Genomic DNA, 22,286 nt, shown 5'->3' with positions numbered 1-22,286 from the left:
ACTGGACCTTAGACGCTCTGAACGTCATTGGAGGCGCAAATACTGCCCTGTCCTGCGAGCTAAATACAAAACACTTTTGGCGAGCTATAAAAAAGTCATTCTGCGAGCCAAAACCATTCACTTCTCGGAGAGAATTTCCCTCTCAGCTAATAAACCTAAGGAGATTTTCTCTATAGTTCGCAACCTTGTTGCATCCAACAGAGCCAATTTGAACATTATTCCTTCCCAAGACCTCTGCCTTTCTCTTAATGACTTCTTCCTGGAGAAGATCGCCAAGATCAAATCTAATATTCCCTCTGTCTCTCCCTCCCCCCTTTCTTCTGCCCCCTCTCTGTCCTCTATTCCTCTTAATCAGTTCCCCCTATCTCCTTGGATGCTTTCTTGGCTCTACTCCAGAAAGTGAAGTCCGGTTCCCCTGCCGACTGTGTGCCAGCTCGCATTTTGAAAGTACTCTTTACCCATTGCCCTGATCCTCCTCTCTCTCTTCTTAATTCTTCCATTTCCTCTGGTTCAGTCCCTAATTACTTTAAATCCGCTATAGTTCGTCCTATTTTAAAAAAACCTGGTCTAGACCCTTCCCTCCCCTCTAACTTTAGGCCTATTTCCCTTCTCCCTTACCTCGGAAAGATCTTGGAGAGCTACATCACCTCTTGTCTCTCCTCTTATATCGAGGACAACCACCTCCTGGCTTCCCACCAAGCGGGCTTCTGACCGGCTCATTCCAAGAGTCAGTTGTCTTGTCCGTCTTGGACGAGCTAAAGAGTAAGGCAGATTCTAACTTGCCCCAAGCCTTGGTGCTCCTCGATCTGTCCGCTGCGTTTGACACGGTCGACCATGCCATCCTTCTCGACCGTGTCTGCGCAGCGGGCGTTCGGGGCACGGCCCTCTCTTGGCTCGCCTCCTTTCTTAAAGATCGGACTCAGGCGGTACACCTTTCTTGCCACTCCGCCCCTTCCCGCTTGGTCCCCCGGGAGTTCCCCAAGGCTCCTCCCTGTCCCCATCTCCTTTTCAACCTTTATATCCATCCCCTTATTCTTTCCCTCCTTGATATGGGGGTCTTCGTGTATAACTACGCGGATGACCTCCAGCTTGTTTTTTACCTTTCTTCTCCCCTGCACTCTCTATCCAAACTCCACTCCACCCTGGTCTTTATTTCAGATTGGATGAATCGGAATCAGCTGAAGCTCAATCTGGACAAGACGCAGCTGGTCCTGACTGGCCCTACCCCTTCCCCTTGGTCGACCGCCTTTTGGCCTTCCACCTCTGGCCCTCCACCTTTACCAGCGGCCTCGGCAAAGACCTTGGGTATTAAAGTCAGTCGGGACCTCTCTATGCATGCCCAGATGAGCTCGGTTGTCTCCTCCTGTTTTCTTTCTCTCCGAATCATCCGAAAGGTGTCCCGTTTCTCTTCTTCTGACGCCCTTAAGCTCATTATCCTGGCAATGATTCTTTCCCGTCTCGATTACGGGAACAGCCTGTACGTGGGCATCCAAGCGTATGAACTTCGCCACCTACAGGCTGTTCAGAATCAGGCCGCCTGCCTCATCCTCCACCTCCTTAAGTCTTCCCACATTACCCCCGTTCTGAAAGCACTTCATTGGCTCCCCATCTCTCAGAGATCCCTCTTTAAGATGGGTTGTCTGGTTTTCATGGCTCGGGCCCGCATTGGCCCAGCCTTTATTAACTCACTCATCACTCCCTACACCCCCAACCGTTCCCTCCGTTCCTCTAATCAGTTCCTTTCCAATGTACCCCGGTTTCGTAGATCTAAAACCGGTGGCACTAGATTCTCTGTTTTGGGTCCCTCTTTCTGGAACAGTCTCCCTCTACCGATCAGATCCATCACTATCTACTCCCAATTTCGCAAAGCCTTAAAAACCCATTTGTTTTCTATTGCATATTCCCGCTAAACAGTTTTGGCTTCTCCCATCTCACTCAGCTCTCACCTCTAGCGCCAGGAAGCCGCTTGGTCACAGTGCGCTCTATTAAGAACCTTTTTTCATTTCATTTTTCATCAGAGCTAATCATTAGAGGATACCAATTACACCAACAGCTTCACAAGAACAAACCGCAGTGATTGAGTTTATATTGACTAACATCTAAGTTGCAGTGTTTCAGAATAATTGAAAAATCTGGGTTCTCGGTCCAGTTACTCAGTGTCACCTTCAAGTTTCTTGTAAATATGTGGGATAGTCATATTCTTTAATGCACATTCTAAACAATTTGTAAAGTTTCCATCTTAAATCTTAGAATTAAGAGTGGGGGGCGCTTATATATTAAGAGTTGAAGAGAATTTAATAGTTTTTGGCACTGTGAAAAGGCAGAACTCAGAGTAAAAACAGTGCCTGATTCAACAGAGGAAGACATCAATTAAGAATTGCACTGGAAGCAGTCATTCAGATGCACGACTAAGTTTGACAAGATATCTTGCTCATAACAATACTACAGACATTTGTTAGTTATCACATACCTGGTAATGGTATGCACTCTTGATTCCTGGGCTCCCACTGACAGTTCTGGTCCATGGCACAACTCTTACAGCTGGTTTTCTTAATGCAGTGATACCCTGGCTTGTCTTTTGTGCAGTTATCACACTTAGTAATGGGACCCTAAAAAAAAGGTCAAAAAATGTAATTTTCCTAATTAATTTAATATAGAATGGTGTATGGGAAGATGCTTCTTAGAGTAACTCCTTCTCATCATTTTAACAGTAACCACAATGTGATGACTGGATTAGTTGTAGTAATCCCCTCAGTGCATTTCTCTGCCAAGACTTTTTTCTGCAGTGCTAGTTTTCTTTCTTTTAAGTCATTCACCGCACTTAACATTAACCCTGACACTAACACTGTTAACACATTTTTAAGCCATCAAGCAATACATTCTCTCAAAAATAAGGCAGTCTTTTGATTAGCAGCTCACACCTGAGCACTGTCCGTTTATTACACTTTGTCAAAGTGTGGTCACGGTGATTTCTAACCACAGGCTAATTCTACTTGGGGCCGAAAACAGATGGATACGGACTATTCCAAAACTGACACAGAGAAATGACCCACAGTGCCTCATTCTCCGTTCTAGGCCACAGAAAACAATATCTCATTTAAGTGAGAGCATTTGATGAGTGGGTATCATCAACGAGGAAAGGTCACAGTAAAGGAACTACTCTTACTGGTAAGCTATCACTTACACTACCAATATAGGGTAAAATAAATAAAAACATCACAATTTATAAAAACGTTTAGTAGATGAAGGAATGCACCTCCACACAGAAGCTTTAAATATATCAATAACTGGAATGTTAGATAAAAAAAACGGTCCTGGCTCCCTATCCTTGCTTTAAATGAACTTTAGACCTACCAGGCAACTATGTGTTTCAAAACATGGAACAAGAATTCATTCAAAAAGCATCTCATTTGGGTTGGGGAAGGGGTATTAGAGGGGCGGACACCTCGGGAGTGGTGGCGGGCAGGCACTTGGAGAGCCTAGGACTCTGGCAATGGTGCCGTGGTGAACAAGATAGCGGTTGGCGACTGACGACACTCGTGGAGTGCAGAGGCACTGGATATATAGGAGGGAGGCCGTTGGGGGTTAGAGCCGTCACGCCTTGGCGTAGTCCTAGCATCGGATCCCAGCAGTGGCCTGCGTTGAGAGCTGGGATGATGACCGCCACAAAGTGAGGGTGCAAGGTGGCCTGCACCAAAAGAAGTGTGCATCAGTGGATGAGCCTCCCGGGAAGAGATTGCTGCTTTCCATTCCTGCACGCCCATCAGCCATAAGCCACCAGGAATGTGGTCCTGGAGCATAGAATTGTGACGAGACCAGCTGGAATTTGCCCTGGACGGCAGCTGGAATTTGCCCTGGAAGGCTGCTGATGTCCTAAGTCCAAGAGGAGTAATGGTCATGGGTCCTGCAACAGGAGACATGGAGGGGACCTGTGGTTGCACAGTCGGTGAGCAGGGGGTGCTCGTGCCTGCGGGTTGGTCACTGCGTCCTGCCGGGGGGGTGACCTCCTCGCTTTGAGGTCAGGTTGCGGGGAACAGCTCAGGTCAGGTGGTGACAGACCTACAACTTCACAGGTGGGTGACAGATGGGCAATGTTGTCAGGATTTTCAGAAGATTCAGCGGGTGATTTTGCCGCATTACAGGAGGACCCGGAAGAGTTAGAATTACCAGAAGTTACGCAGATGACTATAGACATAAGTTGAGGACTGAGGAGGCTCATTTCAGTTGCTGGGACAGCAGACGCCTTGAGCATTGGGAAAGCAGGTAGTTCTAGATCTGCTGATTGAGGTTGTTGGGAGGGGGGTGGCCATACCAAAGGGCAGCGCAGACACAGGCACATACACATACACATGGCTCTCCCATCATGGCGGTACAATTAAAACCTGGTACAACCCTGGGGTTAACCATCAAGGTCTCTCCTGGAACATTAATAGCCTGGGAAACAAGCTGAAAAGGGGGAAGGGGTAGTGTGGACATATCTGGCTGGACACGATCCTGATACCCTGGTTCAGGAAACCCATCTTGGGGGTAATAATTGCAGGGTCCTTTCCCATGGGAGATTTAACCTACTGGTTCATACAGGGTTCTCCCCAGCTTCCAGGAGGGTGGGAATTCTTGTTTTCAGGTCCCTCCTGCTGCAGGTCACCCATTCATGGTTGGATGAGTTGGGGTGTCTAGTGGCAGTGAGCGGGAGATAGAATGTTGAGACTGTATTACTAGCATCATGGCACTTCTCCGCAAGGCTCCAAATAGCAACACTGGGGAAACTGGGTGATGGGTTGCAAAAACCCAAGAGGCCTTGCTGCTCGTTGGAGGGGATCTCAACCTAACATTACAAGGTCATCTAGAAAGGGTGATGATCTTGGGTGACAGACCAAGGACGGAACGCGCCTGGCAGCTTTTCTTAACTTTAGGGGGATGGTTGAAAATACCCCAGGAGACAATATTCCTATGCATCCAAGTCCATGCGCTACCAGTCCAGCTTAGATTATCTCTTGGTGCTGTGTCCTCAGTTGAGGAGCTTTGGGGGCACCATGCTTCTACCGAAAGGCATTTCTGACCGCTCACCAGTGGTCACACACATGTTAATGTCTATACCAGAGTAGAGGGACAAATGGGAACTCGACTAGACCCAGAGGCAAGTCATGGGCTAGAGAGGAGACTACAGAGACCAAAAAATCAGAGGCACTGACACAGATGAAAGGGGGTAGATACCCTAGCCCGATAGGTCGGCCACTCCATGAGCTCTTGCCGAGTTTGTTACAACTAATTTAACAAAAGGTCCCGACTGAGATGGGTCTAGCACTCATGAGTGGTGGCAGCAACAAACAAAACAGGTGAAGAAAGTAAAACATTTGATTCCAAAATCCCCAAAGGCATGGTCCCCAAATATGTTGAGGGTAATGATTTCAAAACTTGCTTTACAGCCTTTGAGAGGGCTTGGAAAATGAGGACATTACGCCAGCGATACTAGGGTTCTCTACAGAAGACTACAGAATTAAGTTTTGGGAGACTTGCAAAACTCAAGTAAGTCCTGGGTGGATTTTGTTCACTTCTCGGTCAAAACACTAGGTGGCTGGTTGAGGGACACAAGGTGCAAGACTATTAGGGCTCAAAAATTTGATAATGAAAGAGCATCTGTAGAGTAATTGTACTTCAGAAAAACTGCAGTAGTACTTAGTGGATTTAAAGTTAGTCTCTCCCTAAGAGCTAGGGAAGAAGGCTGACCAGTGGGTCAAAACAAAATTGTCCAGAAAGACCCATGGTGGGGTGGCCAAAAGGCTGCTCCCATTCACACACACACACCCTTCCTGCCGGAAATGTGTGGCACACAAAGGGGAAAATCCTAAAGAGTCTTCCAAAGACCCCCAAACACCAGTTCAGGAGGGCAGACCCAGAGACACTTGCCAATCAACAGGTGGGTACCAGGGTAAAAACTGAGATCCCAAGAAGTATTGGTGCCATTATCTTAAGCAGAATGGTCACCAAACTGGGGAATTTTCCTGCCCCAAAAAGGCTTACACTAGTCAAAACACCTTCAGGGTTGTTAGTCTCCAGATGAGATCCTTGGTGTGCCCTGACCAGGACAGAGAAAACTCTGAAGCTACATTAATCTCAAAGGGAAGGATAAACCTAGCAACCCTGGCTGGCTGTCCCTGGAACCTGGAAAAATACAGACACTAGCCACATATCAATGGGGTTGAAGTAGAAGCTCTAAAAGATACAGGTGCAAGTATCACCACGGTGAATGAAAAACTGATATCCTCACAACAGTACTTAAGTAGACATACATATCCAATTATTGAGGCTTAAAACACTGTCAAGGTTCATCGATTGGCTATGGTGACTGTGGAATGGGAAGGGATTACTGGCCTAAAGAAGGTGCATCTGTGTCCTCTGCAATTCCAGTAAAATGACTGCTAGCTAGTGAGACCTCAGCATAGTCTGAGGGAGAGATGAGAACTCATGGATTCATACTGGGAATACCTGAATGGGTGTGAGGAAACTAGAGCACAAAGCAAAGACCAGGGTGAAAAAGAGGTTTTGGTGCCTGGAGTAATGACCAAATCATCCAAGAGAACAGGCACGAAAGGCTGGGAAAACAACTTCCACTGCGACAAGCTCGGGTCTCCTCTCCTCAGGGAGAAGTCCAGTCAGCCTTTGAGGAAACTGAGCCACAGGAGCTTGGGCCTTACACAGCAGGGGAACCATCTTCTGTTCTGTACGCTGGTCTTAATGGAACTGTCAACGCGGCCGGCCAATTAGGGTTGTAGTTGGCATGCTGTGTATTGATTTTGTATGCTGCCAATTAAAAAAGATTTAATCCTAAAACTTGGAGTAAGTTAGTCACCCACTTCTATGGGGCAGATATGTACCAGAAAGTGAAGGAGTTCGGCAGCTCCTGTGTTATCTGTCAAGCCAATAGCAAGACGGGTAGCAAACTAAAGGCCCCCTTAACTCCACGACCAGTGGTTGGGGTTCCCTTTGAAAGGGTAGGTATTTATATTGATGGTCCCCTTGACCATCAAACAGCATCAGGAAACAGATTCATACTGGTGGTGATTGATCGTGCCTCCAGGTGTTCTGAAGCAATTCCCCTTATGACTGTCACAAATGTATGACGTTACAACGCATACATTTACATCGCATGACTTTACAAAGGAGTTTTTACACAGCAACATCCCTTAAAACGCATAAATTTACATTGCATGCCATTACAACAAATTTTTTAAAACTACATTTACAACGCATTCATTCGCCATCTTACTTGAGTCTTGCATATGGACTTGAGGTATCCAAACAGGGCGATGGTGGCCCAAAGGTAAGAATCTATGAAAGCCCACTCACTTCTCACTTCTAAGATCACCAGAGGTCTCAATGCTGTCACTAATACAGAAGCACACCATATTCCAAGGGCTGATGTACTAATGGACAGGTTGGGTGCAGCTAGGTTTCGCAGTATTTTTGATTGGACATCAGGGTACTGGAAAATTGGTCTTACCCCAGGAGCAACATAAAAACAGCATTCTTGACCTCAGATGGACATAAACAGTTTACTGTAATGGCCTTTGGTTCAAAGATTGCTTCTGCCACATTTTAATGGTTGGAGAACAAAGTCCTGGCCGGGCTGGAGTCTTAAAGTGCAGCACATTCTGACGATACTGCTGCCAATAACACCACTTGGCAGGATCACCCGATCCACCTTGGAAAGGTCCTTGAGGCCCTGCAAAAAGCAGGGCTCACTTTCAAGGCGAGCAAGTGCCAGATAGGGCAGGACTCAGTTGTATAATTGGGCCACCTTGTAGGTGGAGGCGAAGTTATACCCTTATAGCTCAAGATCCAGACTATTCTGGACTAGTGGGTTTCAACAACCCAAACTCAAGTCAGGGCATCCCTAGGCTTGACTGGATACTACAGGAGGTTTGTGAATGGGTGTGGTACTATTGTGGACCCCTCACAGGACTGACCTCCAAGAAACAACCCGAGAAAGTAAACTGGACAGTGAGCTTTCAAAAGGCTTTTTACACTCTGAAGGAAGCAATGTGCTTAGCACACATTTTAAAAGCTCTAGATTACACAAAGCAGTTCATTGTGCAGACAGATACCTCTAAGCACGGGATAGGAGCAGTCCTATCACAGACCAAAGATAATGGCCAGGACCAGCCTGATGCTTTTATTACCAGAGAACAGGGTAGAGGGAAGCCTTTGCTGCCCTTTCATCCCGGAAGAACCTGAGATCAAGCCTGTTTGACACTTACTTCCTTGTACAAACTGACCGCAGGCCTCTCACATGGCTGAAGCACATGAAGGGGGGGAAATTGTAAACTATTAAGGTGGCCCATCTCGCTACAGGGAATGAACGTTGCAATGGAACACAGACCTGGGACTGAATGTCAATGCAGATGCAGATGGCCTTTCCAGGTTCTTCCACCAATAAAGACTCTCTTGGCAAAGATTAGTCTCATTGCCTTTTGTTTGGAGTTGTGGGGGGAGGGGGGAATGTGGGATAGTGCCCCTTTTTGACATGGTCACCCCCATTTTTTTGCCCTAGTACTGATGCTTTTCGACAAAGTGCTGTGGGTCCCAGCTAACTAGGCCCCAGTGCCCTTTCTCTTCAATCAAGTAAAATGTGTAACTGTAACCCAACTGGCAAGGGCTTTTTCACCCCTGTAAGTCCCTAGTAAATGGTACCCCTTGTACCTGGGGCCTTGGTACTAAAGAGGCTCCCTTTAGGCTGCAGCATGTATTATGCCTCCTAATGGGGGCCCATACAAAAACTGCAGGAAGCCTGCCATTTTTTTGAGGATGCGTGAAATGATGCAAACCAGTTTGAAAACCCGACATGGCACACTCCGTGTGCCATGCCAAAATAAATTGCATATACTATATGTAAGTCACCACTACAGCAGGCCTTAGAGCCATAAGGCAGGGTGAACTATACTATATGTGAGGGCACATCTGCATGAGCAGATGAGCCCCTGTGATGTCTGGTTCCTTTACTAGATAGTGCAAGTGATCAGGCAGGCAACTTAATGACAAGTACTGGGCACTGGTTATGGAATATGCTACTTACCAGTATGCATCTGTTCTTGGCATAGAGGGCTGCAGAGTGGTACATTTATGAATAGATCGCCATCTGGTGTTGGGCTCGGATGATTGCACTTGTTTTTCTCTTGGAGAAGTCTTTTGTCGTCACGAGACCGATGACTCCTCCTTTGGGTGCTAGTGCGCATGGGCATCGGCTCCATCCTTAGATTGTTTTGCCATAGTAGGGTTAGATGGAGTAGTGTAATAGAATACAGAAAGAGATGCCCATGTAAATGTATCTAAATAAGATAGTGTTGGAACAGACACAGGTTTCCGGGGAGGCAGGGAGGGCATGTACCACTCTGCAGCCCTCTATGCCAAGAACAGATGCATACTGGTAAGTAGCATATTCCGTTCAAGGCATATGGGCTGCAGATGGTACATTTATGAATAGACTATACAGCAGTTACCTCCCTAGCGGTGGTCACCCGTGTCTGTTGCAACCGTCTGAAATAAAGTTTTTAATACAGCTTGGCCCACTCTGGCTTGTTGTGTTGCCTGCACATCAACACAGTAGTGTTTTGTGAAGGTATGCGGTGTAGACCATGTTGCTGCTTTGCATATGTCATCTAGGGGAATGTTTCCTAAGAATGCCATAGATGCCCCTAGTTTACGTGTAGAATGAGCTCTAGGAGGAACAGTTAATGTTCTCTTTGCTTTTATGTAACATATCTGTATACATTTTACAATCCATCTGGCAATTCCTGCTTTAGAGATTGGATTGCCCTTATGTGTTGGGGAAAACGCTACAAATAGTTGTTTAGTTTTCCTGAAATTTTGTGTTCTTTCTATGTAGTACAATATTGCCCTTTTGACATCTAATATAAGTAGGGCCCTTTCTGCTACCGTCTGTGGTTTTGGGAAAAAGACTGGTAGTTCCACTGGTTGATTGATGTGAAATGCTGAAATTACTTTAGGCAAGAACTTTGGGTGTGTTCTAAGAACCACTTTATTCTGGTGTAACTGTAGGAATGGTTCCTGTATTGTCAATGCCTGTAATTCACTCACTCTCCTGAGGGAGGTAATGGCTATAAGGAAGGCCACCTTCCATGTAAGGAATTGTATTTCACACCTATGCATAGGTTCGAAAGGTGGTCCCATTAGTCTGGTGAGTACTATGTTAAGATTCCAGACCGGGGAAGGTGGCAATCTTGGTGGAATGACTCAAGGCTCTGTTTGCTGGCACTCTAAACAGGGATAGATGTTGCCTGTTATGTAGGTACGCTGCTATAGCTGCTAGATGTACTCTAATAGATGTGTAAGCAAGGTTACATTGCTGCAAGTGTAGTAAGTAGCAAATAATATTTTTTGTTGATGCGTCTAGAGGGTTGATGTTGTTACTGGTACAGTATACAGCAAACCTTTTCCACTTTGCTGCATAGCATGCTCTGGTGGTAGGACGTCTTGCTTGCTTAATGATCTCCATACAGTTTGGAGGTAGATCTAAGTATCCAAATTCTAAGATCTCAGGAGCCAGATCGCTAGGTTCAGTTGTTTGGGATCTGGGTGCATTATTTCTCCATGGTTCTGTGTAAGGTGCATGGGTGAAATTCTTAGTTTTTGGTGTGGCACTTGTGAGAGTTGCAGGAGCGTGGTGAACCACGGCTGCCGTGCCCACGTGGGTGCTACTAGTATCATGGTCATTGAGTGTTGTTGCAGTTTTCGAACCACTAATGGAATTAGTGGGAGAGGGGGAAAAGCGTATGCAAATTTGTTGGACCAATTTATCCATAACGCATTGCCCTGCGACAGGTGGTGTGGGTACCTGGATGCGAAGCTTTGGCATTTTGCGTTCTGATGAGTGGCAAAGAGATCTATCTCTGGTTGTCCCCATCTTTGGAAGAATGGCTGCAGTATTTGGTCGTGCAGTTCCCATTCGTGTATTTGTTCTGACTGTCTGCTTAAGATGTCTGCCATCTGATTTTGAACTCCTGGTAGATGTTCGGCTAATAGATAGATGTTTTGAGGAATGGCCCATCTCCAAATTTCCTGCGCTAGTCTGGATAGTTGGAGAGAGTGCGTCCCCCCCTGTTTTTGAATATAATACATTGCTGTCATGTTGTCTGTTTTGATCAGGACTGCTTTGTTGAGAATGTGCATTTGAAAGGCTTTTAATGCTAGGAACACTGCTAGTAGTTCTAGATGGTTGATGTGCAGTCTTTTTCCCTGTACACTCCATCTTCCCTGTACTGTATATTTCTCCATATGCGCTCCCCATCCGGTGAGCGATGCATCCGCTGTTAGTATCACTTGTGGAATTGGTTCTAGGAACGACCGCCCTTTGGAAATGTTTGTTGTATTCCACCACTTCAGAGAGCGGTGTGTGCGGTCGTCTACCAACACCCGATCTGTAATCTGTCCTTGAGCCTGATTCCACTGTGTCGCTAAGCATTCTTGCAGCGAAAGCATTTGTAGTCTGGCATATGGTATTAGCAGTATGCAGGATGACATCATCCCTAATAGCTGCATGAACACTCGCGCTGTTAGTGAGTGTTGTGGTTGAAATCTTTGAATCAATGTAAGCATTGTTTGAATCCTGACTGGATTGGGGTATACTTTGGCTTTCTCTGTGTCTATAGTAGCCCCTAGATATTGTTGAACTTTCTTTGGTTGCAGGTGGGATTTTGTGTACTTCACCGTAAACCCTAGCTGGTGCAGCAACTGAATTGTCTTTTGTGTGTTTTGAAGACATTCTTCTTGTGACTTGGCCTTTATTAGCCAGTCGTCCAAGTAAGGGAAGACATGTATTTGTTGCCTTCTTAGGTGAGCTGCAACCACTGCTAGGCATTTTGTGAACACTCTTGGCGCTGTTGTGACCCCAAATGGAAGGACTTTGAATTGATAATGTTGTCCTTCTACAACAAACCTGAGGTATTTCCTGTGGGCTTTGTGAATTGGGATATGAAAGTAAGCGTCTTTTAGATCCAGTGTAGAAAGAAAGTCCCCTTTCTTCAGTAAAGGAAGTACTTGTTGGAGCGTGACCATGTGGAAATGTTCCGAATTTATGTATGCATCGAGAGGTCTGAGGTCTAGTATTGGCCTTAGAGACCCGTCTTTCTTGGGAATTAGGAAGTATAGAGAGTATACTCCTGTTCCTTGTTGGAGATTTGGAACCTTCTCTATGGCATGCTTTTGAAGTAGTGATAGTACTTCCTGTTTTAACAGTGTTAGGTGATCTTGACTCATTGGACGCTGTTTGGAGGGGATGTTTGGTGGAGTAGCTGTGAGTTCCAAGCAATAACCATGTTGGATAATTTGTCGCACCCACCTGTCTGATGTGATGTTTTCCCAGACAGGTAGGAACTGTGATAGGCGTCCCCCGGCCGGTGTTATAGGGTCTGGGGGAGCTGTATGAAGTCACTGTTTTGGAGTTGGAGAGTTGTGGTTGTTGTTGTTTCCGCGACCTCTACCCTTGTTGTGGTTACCTCTGTAACTGCCTCTAGAATTACCTCTGGGTGATGTTGGTGTAAAAGCGGTTGATTGCTGGCTTGTACCTGTATTCTTGGATCCACCTCTATAGGTGGACCTACGAAAGGAACCTCTTTGAGTTGGCTGCTGCAATGCTCCCATTGATTTAGCCGTTTGTGTCTTTTTTCATCTTTTCTAAGGCCTCATCTGTCCCTGAGCCGAAAAGTGTTTTCTCATCAAAAGGCTGGTTCAATAAGGATGTTTGTACCTCTTGTTTGAACCCTGAGATTCTGAGCCATGCATGTCTTCTTAGCATGACGCTTGTGTTTATGGATCTTGCTGCAGTGTCTGCTGCGTGTAGGGCGCACTTAATGGAAGTATTGAATATGCTACTTACCAGTATGCATCTGTTCTTGGCATGTAGGGCTGCTAACATTCATATCTTAGCATTAGATCGCCGCCTAGTGTTGGGCTCGGATGATTGCACATTGTTGTCCTGGAAGAGTCTTCGAAGTATCCTGAGATAGGTGGCTCCTCCCCTGGACTACAGTGCGCATGGGCATCGGCTCCATCCCCAGATTGTTTTTCGCCATTGTGGCAGAAGATGGAGTGAAAGTGTAAAGGATGTCCATGCTAATGAATAAATACAATAGTATATCTGCAGCTGCGACAGGCACCGGGGAGGAGGGCGGGCGATATGAATGTTAGCAGCCCTACATGCCAAGAACAGATGCATACTGGTAAGTAGCATATTCAGTTCGAGGCATGTGGGCTGCTAAATTCATATCTTAGCATAGAATACATAGCAGCCCCTCCATCAGCGGCGGTTGCCCGTGCCAGCTGCAGAAACCTGAAAAAGTGTCTTGAGAACAGCCTGTCCCACAGCTGCTTGCTGCTTGGAGTGCACATCAACACAGTAGTGTTTTGTGAAGGTATGTGGTGTGACCCACGTGGCTGCTCTGCAAATATCCTCTAAAGGAATGTTCCCTAGGAAAGCCATGGATGCCCCCAGTTTGCGTGTGGAGTGCGCTCTGGGGGGTATTGTTAAAGTGCGCTTGGCTTTTTGATAACATATCTGGATGCACTTAACAATCCACCTGGCTATCCCTGCTTTGGAAATTGGGTTGCCTTTGTGTTGTGGTGCGAAGGCAACAAAGAGTTGTTTTGTCTTTCTAAAGGGTTGTGTTCTGTCTATGTAGTACATCAACGCCCTCCGTACATCTAAGGTATGGAGCATTCTTTCCGCCACCGTTTGCGGGTTTTGAAAGAATGCTGGTAAGTCAATAGTTTGGTTAAGATGAAACTGTGACACCACCTTAGGAAGGAATTTAGGGTTAGTGCGTAGCACTACCCTATTTGGGTGAATTTGAATGAACGGCTCTTGTATGGTGAGCGCTTGCAGCTCACTGACACGCCTCAGAGACGTAATAGCTATTAGAAAGGCAACTTTCCACGTAAGGAATTGGAGCTCACACGAGTGCAGTGGCTCAAATGGTGGCCCCATCAGTCTGGTGAGAACGACGTTGAGGTTCCACACCGGAGCTGGTGGTGTTCTTGGGGGAATGACTCTCTTCAGACCTTCAAGGAAGGCTTTAATGGCGGGCACTCTGAAGACAGAGAGGTGCTGCCTGTTCTGAAGATAAGCCGCTATGGCTGAGAGATGTATCCTAATGGAAGTGTACGCCAGATTGCACTTGTAGAGATGTAGCAGATAGCAGATGATGTCGGGTATAGATGCATCTAGTGGGTTGATGTCATTGGACGTACAGTAGATGACAAAACGCTTCCACTTAGCAGCATAGCATGCTCTAGTAGTTGGTTTCCTCGCCTCCTTGATGATACTCATGCATTCTGGAGGTAGGTTAAGGTATCCAAACTCTAGGACTTCAGGAGCCAGATCGCCAGGTTGAGCTGTTGTGGATCTGGATGCTGAATGTCTCCATGGTTCTGCGTCAAAAGACTGGGCGTGAGGCGCAGTCTTTGATGCGGCACCACTGAGAGTTCGAGGAACGTGGTGTACCAAGCCTGTCGTGCCCACGTTGGAGCAACCAGGATGAGAGTCATGGAGTGCTGCCTTAGCTTTCTTGCAACCAGCGGTATTAGAGGGGCTGGCGGAAAAGCGTATGCAAATTTGCCTGACCAGTTCATCCATATCGCATTCCCCTGCGACTGTGGGTGAGGGAACCTGGCGGCAAAGAGTCGGCATTTTGCGTTCTCCTTTGTTGCGAACAGGTCTATCTCCGGATGACCCCACTGCTGGAAGTACGGGTGGAGAACAGAAGGGTGTATCTCCCACTCGTGCATCTGATGGCTGTATCTGCTGAGCAGATCCGCCATCTGATTGTCCTTGCCCGGGAGGTGTTCTGCCATGAGGAAAATGTTCCTCTGAATGGCCCACTTCCACATGCTCTGAGCCAGATGAGACAGCTGTGGCGAGTGGGTGCCCCCCTGTTTTTGAATGTAGTACATCGCGGTCATGTTGTCCGTCCGGACTAGCACGACCTTGTTGCTCAGATGTACAATGAAGGACTTGAGCGCCATGAAGATTGCCATCAGTTCCAGATAGTTGATGTGCATCTTCTGTTGCTGCGTCGTCCATAGTCCCTGCACTGTGTAAGTGAGCACATGAGCTCCCCATCCCTGGAGAGATGCGTCCGTCGTCAGGACAATCTGCGGCACGGGCTCGTGGAACAGTCGGCCCTTGCAAAGGTTGTGTGGAGTCCACCAATGCAGAGAGTCGTATGCCCGACTGGTAACCAACACTAGGTCTGTCAATTGCCCACGAGCCTGTGTCCACTGATTCGCTAAGCACTCCTGGAGCGGGCGCATATGTAACCGTGCGTGAGGGACTATGAAGATGCAGGAGGCCATCATGCCTATCAACTGCATGAACACTCTCGCTGGCAGGGAGTGTCTTGGTCGGAATCGTTGGATCAGTGACTGAATGCTGTCGATTCTGACTTGGTTTGGCTGAGCCATGGCTGTCAGGGTGTTGATTGTAGCACCCAGGAACTGCCGGACATGTGCCGGCTGAAGATGCGATTTTGGGTAATTTAGGGAGAAACCCAGATCGTGAAGAAGGTGAATTGTAGTCGACATGTCTGCGGCGCACTGTTGCTCTGACTTGGCTTGTACGAGCCAGTCGTCTAGGTAGGGGTAGACATGGATATTCTGCCTCCTGAGGTGCGCCGCCACTGTCGCTAGACACTTGGTGAACACCCTCGGGGCCGTAGTGACTCCGAAGGGTAGGACTTTGAACTGGTAGTGCCTGCCTTGAATAGTGAACCTGAGGTATTTCCTGTGTGACGGGTGTAGTGGAATGTGGAAATAAGCATCCTTGAGATCTAAGGTCGCTAAGAAGTCTCCCTGGTTTAGCAAGGGAAGAATCTGCTGCAGTGTAAGCATATGGAAATGCTCTGACAGTATGTACAGGTTGAGGGGACGTAGATCGAGAATGGGCCTGAGAGAACCGTCCTTCTTTGGAATAAGGAAGTACAGGGAATATACCCCTGTGCCTTCCTCCCCCACCGGCACGAGCTCGATTGCGCCTTTTTGCAGCATCGCCACCACTTCCTGCTGCAATAAGTGCAAGTGCTCTGCGGACATAGGCCTTTGCCTCGGTGGGATGTTGGGTGGAGTGGATTTCAGCTCTAGGCAATAACCATACTGGATTAGTTGTCGCACCCACCTGTCTGTGGTGATGTTTCTCCAGACGGGCAGGAACTGCTGCAGTCTCCCCCCGACAGGTGTTATGTGGTCGGGGGGCAGTGACAGAAAGTCACTGTTTGCTTGGAGTAGAGGTGCGGGAGCTGTTGTTTCCTCTGCCGCGACCTCTGTTGCTGTTATTCCTATAACCTCCCTTGTTCTGTTTAGTGAACGAGGATTGCGCCCCACCTTTGGAGAACTGGGATTGTTGACCCATCTGTCCTCTGGTGACTCCACGTGCACCTGAGCGACGAAAATTGCTGCCACGAAACTGTTGGGACTGCAGGGCCCCCATAGACTTAGCAGTTTCCGTGTCCTTCTTTATTTTCTCTAGGGTGGTGTCAACATCCGGACCAAACAGACTATCAGGATTGACTGGCTGATTCAGAATTGTTGTTTGAATATCCTGCTTAAACCCTGAGATGCGGAGCCAGGCTTGTCTTCTCAGCATAACGCTAGTGTTGATAGCCCTAGCAGCTGTGTCCGCAGCGTCAAGTGCACACTTGATGGCTGCGTTTGATATTAGCTTACCCTCCTCAATAAGCATTTTGGTGCCTTCTTGGAACTGTGGGGGCAGGTGTTGTATAACCTGTTCTAGGGTGTCGTAGTGCGCCCTATCATAACGCGCCAGGAGCGCCTGTGTATTTGCGATGCGCCAAAAGTTTGCCGCCTGTGCAGCCACTCTTTTGCCTCCTGCCTCAAGCACTTTGGACTCCTTATCCGGGGGAGGAGCTTCACCCGTTGTCTGGGAGTTGGCACGTTTCCTGGCATTGGCAACCACAAGAGAGTCCAGTGGCAATTGTCCCCGGATGTAGACGGGGTCCGCAGGTGCAGGCCTGTACTTCTTTTCAATGCGAGGGTTGACCACTCTCGCCCTCGTAGGCTCCTTAAAAATGTCCCCAGCATGTTTGAGAACACCTTTCAGCATAGGAAGTGTCTTTACTGTCCTTTCAGATATGGCAAAGGTGTCAAAAAGGAAGTCTTCCTCAACCGGGTCGGCATGCATGTCCACATCATGATTGGCCGCCGCCCTTTCAATTAGTGCATGAAATCCTGCTGAGTCCTCAGTCGGGGATGCACGTGCATTAAAGGTCTGCGGGTCTTGGCCCACACCTTGGGTGTTCTGGTCACCAGTGTCGTCGTATGAATCTGGTTGTACATCAGGTTCATCGATAGGGAAATTGTACTGCTCATCCTCATCATATTCCTCACCCACAGAGTGTTCTGGGGAGGGAGTAGGGCTCCGTCTTGGAGGAGGCTGAATCGGTTCCGTGAGGCCTGAGGCGTCAAGGGGCACCCTCTTCTTTTTCAGTGGGATGACGTAGGTGTCCGACGGCTCAGAAGTGATCTTCCGTTTATAGAGTGTCAGCTTGCCGGTGGCAGCATCGATGAAATGCTCTGAATCGTCATCCGATTCGAGTACACGACGTGGAAGAGGGTCAGGCAGCGAGGAACCCTGTTTCGGAGCCGATTTCGTCGAAAACGCTTTCGGCGCCTCCTTAGGTGGCAAGAGAAAGAGGAGTTTCCCAGAAGGCGTGGCCGGAGCGTCCTTTTGCGGCTGCGGTAATGGCATCGGAGCCGATGGAGCAAAGGCTTTCTCCCTGATTCTCTGCAGTGACTCCGCAATGGGGGACGGTACACTGCCAGTGGGTTTCGTCGCCGACAAGGATGCTTTGAGCTGTCCCTCGGATCCGACGTCCTCTCGGGCCTTGTGCGTTTTGGGCGCGGAAACCGTCTTCGGCACCTCCGAATCTTGAGGCCGGGGCGCAGACTTCTTGTGCGCAGCCTCTTTGGAGCCGACCTTGGCGGGCTTGGACGGCGCCGTAGCCGCTGATCCGTGCCGACCATCTTTCTTGGGGGCCCCTTCTTCGGGCGTCTGTTTCGATTTCGGAGCATCGGAATCGACAGACTTCCTCGGCTTCTGCGGACCGGAGGTCGACGGAGCCGACGGGGTGACGGGCACCGACTTCTTCACAGGCACGGCAGCCATCTTAGGGACACTCGAGTCCTTTGGTTTCAGTTTCGATTTCGGGTCGGCCATTTTAGGCGTTGACGACCCCGATGGTTTCAGTTTCGGTTTCGAAACCGCGTGCCCAGCAAGTGAGTCCGTAGCCGGGCCCGAAGGCGGGGCTGTGGCTTGCGGCAACGGGTCCTGGGTAAGGCCGACAGGCGATCCCGTGTCCCGGTCGGTATCCTCGTAACCTTCGGGGCAGAGCTCGTCCGCTGAGCTATCCGCCGCGGCCCCATAAATTTCATCGTCGTCTCCTACCTCTTCGACGTATTCGAGGACCTGACCCGCGACTCCGTCGTCGTCTCCCGGATCCGCCTCGACCTCCGTCTGTGATGGGGAGATTTGTAGATGGTGACCCTGGACCTCTTCTTCCTGGTCGCCGAAGATGTTCTCCGGATCTGGGGCCGCTTGCCTAGCTTCCAAGCGCACCGCGCGCCGAAGCTTGAGAGTTTTCTTGGAGCGGAACTGTGCACAGGCCTTGCACTTGCCGTCGTCGTGGTCCGGTGAAAGGCACTTGTTACACACGGGGTGTAGATCGATGTGTGGGTACTTGGACCCACAGAGCGGGCAGTATTTAAACGGGCTCCGCTCCATGTCCGTAAAGGCTTGCAGTCGTGTCGCGATGAGAAGGCCTCAAAGTTTAGAAAGCGAAGAAAACTCCGCTTATTCCGGCTCCAAGAGACGGAAGACTCGAGACCGAGCGCAGACAATACCGACGCAAGAAAATCGAGGCCTTTTGGCCGCTAAAAGATAGATATACTTGGTTCCGACAGTAAGACGTCGAGACCACATCCGAACCCAATGGCGGAAAAAAACAATCTGGGGATGGAGCCGATGCCCATGCGCACTGTAGTCCAGGGGAGGAGCCACCTATCTCAGGATACTTCGAAGACTCTTCCAGGACAACAATGTGCAATCATCCGAGCCCAACACTAGGCGGCGATCTAATGCTAAGATATGAATTTAGCAGCCCACATGCCTCGAACTAGTTATTATCTTCCCTTCTTGTATGAGCTGATCTGCCTTCTTTTGATGTTCTTTAGGGAGATGCGTAATGAGTTTTTCTAACTCGTCGTAATGAGCTCGGTCATAACGTGCAAGTAGCGCTTGTGTATTAGCTATGCGCCAGCTGTTTGCCGCTTGGGATGCCACTCTTTTGCCAGAGGCATCTATTAACTTAGACTCCTTGTCAGGAGGAGGAGCTTCTCCTGTAGTTAGTGAGTTTGCTCTCTTACGAGCGTTTGTGACCACTAGCGAGTCTAGAGGTATTTGTCCCTTGATAAATATTGGGTCCTTTGGGGCTGGATTATATTTTTTATCAATTCTTGGGTTTAATACGCTAGCCCTCACCGGGTCTTTGAATATTTCTGATGTGTGATTGAGGAGACCCTTAAGCATTGGTAGTGTTCCTGATGTTCTTTGTGCAGCATGTAGTGTTTCTAAAAGGAAATCCTCTATTTGAGGTTCTGCATGTAATTCTACCTTGTGGTATTTAGCTGCCCTATTAATTAACTGAGCAAAACCTGTATTATCATCAGGTGGTGAAAGTTTTGAGGGATACAGTTCAGGGTCATTATCATTATCTGACACTACATTATAATCTTCCCATGGGTCTGCATCCTCTGGGATAGTGTCTTCATCGTCCCTAGGATGTTCCCCCTCTCCTAAGTCACTTTCTACATCTGTTAGAGGTGTAGATGGGCGTGGTGTAACAGGAATAGTTGACAGAGTGTGAGGAAGAGGAGAAAGGGTGTGTCTCTAGGTTGTGGAGAAAGGGGAGGAGTTGTATTCGTCCCCATTGTTCTCTTCTTAGGAGGAGGAGTCTTGTCGTCCAACTGTTCATTCTTCCTCTTTTTAGGTAGTTTTGTCACTACCTTGCCAGTTTGTGGATCAATAAACAAAGTCTTTTGTTTGGGATCTGTTTGATGCTCCTGTGTCGGTACCGAAGTTTTTGGTTCCGAAAGGTGCTTTTGCTTCTGACTGTCAACTTGTGTTTTCGGCACCGAGAGTTTATTTGAATCCGATATTTTCGGTGTCGAGGAAGACTTCGACGTCGAAGCATGTTTCGGTTTCGACATGGAATGTTTCGACTTCGAGCTATCCTTTGTATGGAGCTTCGGTGTCGATGTCGAGGTAGGCCGTTTCTCGGATCCAACATGGTGGGAAGCCGAGTGTTTCGGTTTCGTTGCCGAGCCTGAAGGCGGGGCGTTGGAAACTTTTTTCGGTTGTCTGACCGGGCTCGAAGGCGGGGTCGACACCGAGCGGGGTCGGTTTTTTGGTAAAGGGACGTCGTCACTCACGGTTTGATGAACGTCGATTTCTTCAACGTCAGACTCGTCCGCTTCCGACCCCGACTCGTCCTCATCTTCTTCTTCCTCTTTGGGGTGCTGGGCCTCAAACAGCTCCGGGATTGGCTCTGACTGCATTCTCGACGCCTCGTGTCTTCGGGCTCGACGGTTTCCAATCGTCGACTTGGAGGAGAATGCTGCCCAGGCTTCACAGTCCCTGGATTCGTGTTCAGGGGATAAGCAGAGGTTGCACACCTCGTGGAGGTCCTTGTGTGGGAACTTAGCACCACACGTTGGACATTTTTTGAATGGAGTCCTTTCCATGGACTCCGGGCTGGACTACGTCGAGATGGGCCTCCCGGTCTCGTCGACGTAGAAGTTGGAAATCTTGTTGTTGACGTCGAAGCGTGTCGAAATGGAAATGTACTCACGCTCGATAACAATACCGTCGAATTGGAAAGGGAATCCGTGCCGAAATATAACTTTTTTGTCGAAGTCGATCCGGAGCGCTTCGATCCTCATCCGAACCCGATGGCGGAAAAAAACAATCTAAGGATGGAGCCGAAGCCCATGCGCACTAGCACCCAAAGGAGGAGTCATCGGTCTCGTGACGACAAAAGACTTCTCCAAGAGAAAAACAAGTGCAATCATCCGAGCCCAACACCAGATGGCGATCTATTCATAAATGTACCATCTGCAGCCCATATGCCTCGAACTCTGGGTTACCAGGTGTAGGAAGGTTGATCCCTGACTATGGTTGCCCCCAACTTTTTTGCCTGGTGTTTTGCTGGTTTTCTGACTTAGTTGACCTGGGACCCTGCTATTCAGGGCCCCAGGCCTACTGCTCTCTCTGTAAAATGGATTCCATGTACCTTAGGTACATATCTAAATTGGATACTGAGTCACCTTATCAGTCCCTGTACAGTGTACCTTAGGTACCCAGGGCATAGGTGTACCCAGGGCCTACCAGGGGCTGCAGCATGTATTATGCCACCCCTGGCTGGCCATCCAAATCTGACACAACTGGCTGCTTGACAGCTGGGGCAAGGTGGTGTAATCACCCTTTGCTTTAGATATAGTATACCTATATCTAACCCTAAAATGGACACACAGATCTCCTATCAGTCACTCCTATGGCAGGCCTTAACAATCCTGAAGGCAGAGTGCTTGGAATCGTGTGAGATGGTGCTCTGGCATGAGCTGAGCCTGTCTGCGGCTTTCGGGATCCATCCCTTAGCCGTTTCCACGATATCGCATACCATATACTCTTAAGTGCATTATAATCCTCGCGGTTATGTGCCAACTCTGGTATCGCTTTATCAAAACATGTCGAGTAAGGTGTCATACGAATTGGAATACTAACCCCTCGCCAATTCTGGCGACGGGGTTAGCATTCCACCCTTCTAGAGGGACACGACATGCCTGTAACCTATAACCCGGTTAAAAGTCAGACAGAGCCTTAGCATCCACAAAATGGATGCTGCCACCGAGACACAAGTCTGCCCTCCTGCTGCTGGGAGTCCTCCCAGAGCAGGAGATAAGGACAAAGGGTTTCCTGCCAGGGGCGGTGCCAGCACCGTCCCAGACAGGGTTTTGTGTATTGTAGGTAGGCAGGGCTTTAGAGGAAGGTGACTGCAAGTAGCACCCCGGTGCTCACTGTGCATAGGCTGGCTGGAACCAGTTCCAGGGGCACTCCAGCCCCTGGCCTGGGGAAAAGCCCGCCAAGGAAGTGGGTGTAACCACCCCCCTCCTGGTCCCACCCATAGGGCAGGACCTAGTCGCGTGCC

General features: G+C 48.5%; 1 protein-coding gene across 1 annotated transcript in view; it reads right to left on the bottom strand.

Annotated features, from left to right (window-relative positions):
* The window catches only part of ATRN (attractin), an 800,866-nt gene that overhangs the window by 489,015 nt on the left and 289,565 nt on the right, over positions 1-22,286 (bottom strand). Inside the window, exon 14 of the mRNA XM_078678722.1 lies at positions 2,471-2,609. Coding sequence (XP_078534848.1) covers positions 2,471-2,609 — 139 coding nt within the window. The remainder of the gene's footprint in view (positions 1-2,470; positions 2,610-22,286) is intronic.

This window comes from Lissotriton helveticus, chromosome 2_2, assembly GCF_964261635.1.
Source record: "Lissotriton helveticus chromosome 2_2, aLisHel1.1, whole genome shotgun sequence".
Classification (NCBI taxonomy): Eukaryota; Metazoa; Chordata; class Amphibia; order Caudata; family Salamandridae; genus Lissotriton; species Lissotriton helveticus.
The sequence above is the reverse complement of the archived record's forward strand: the minus strand, read 5'-3'. Positions and strand labels throughout refer to the sequence as shown.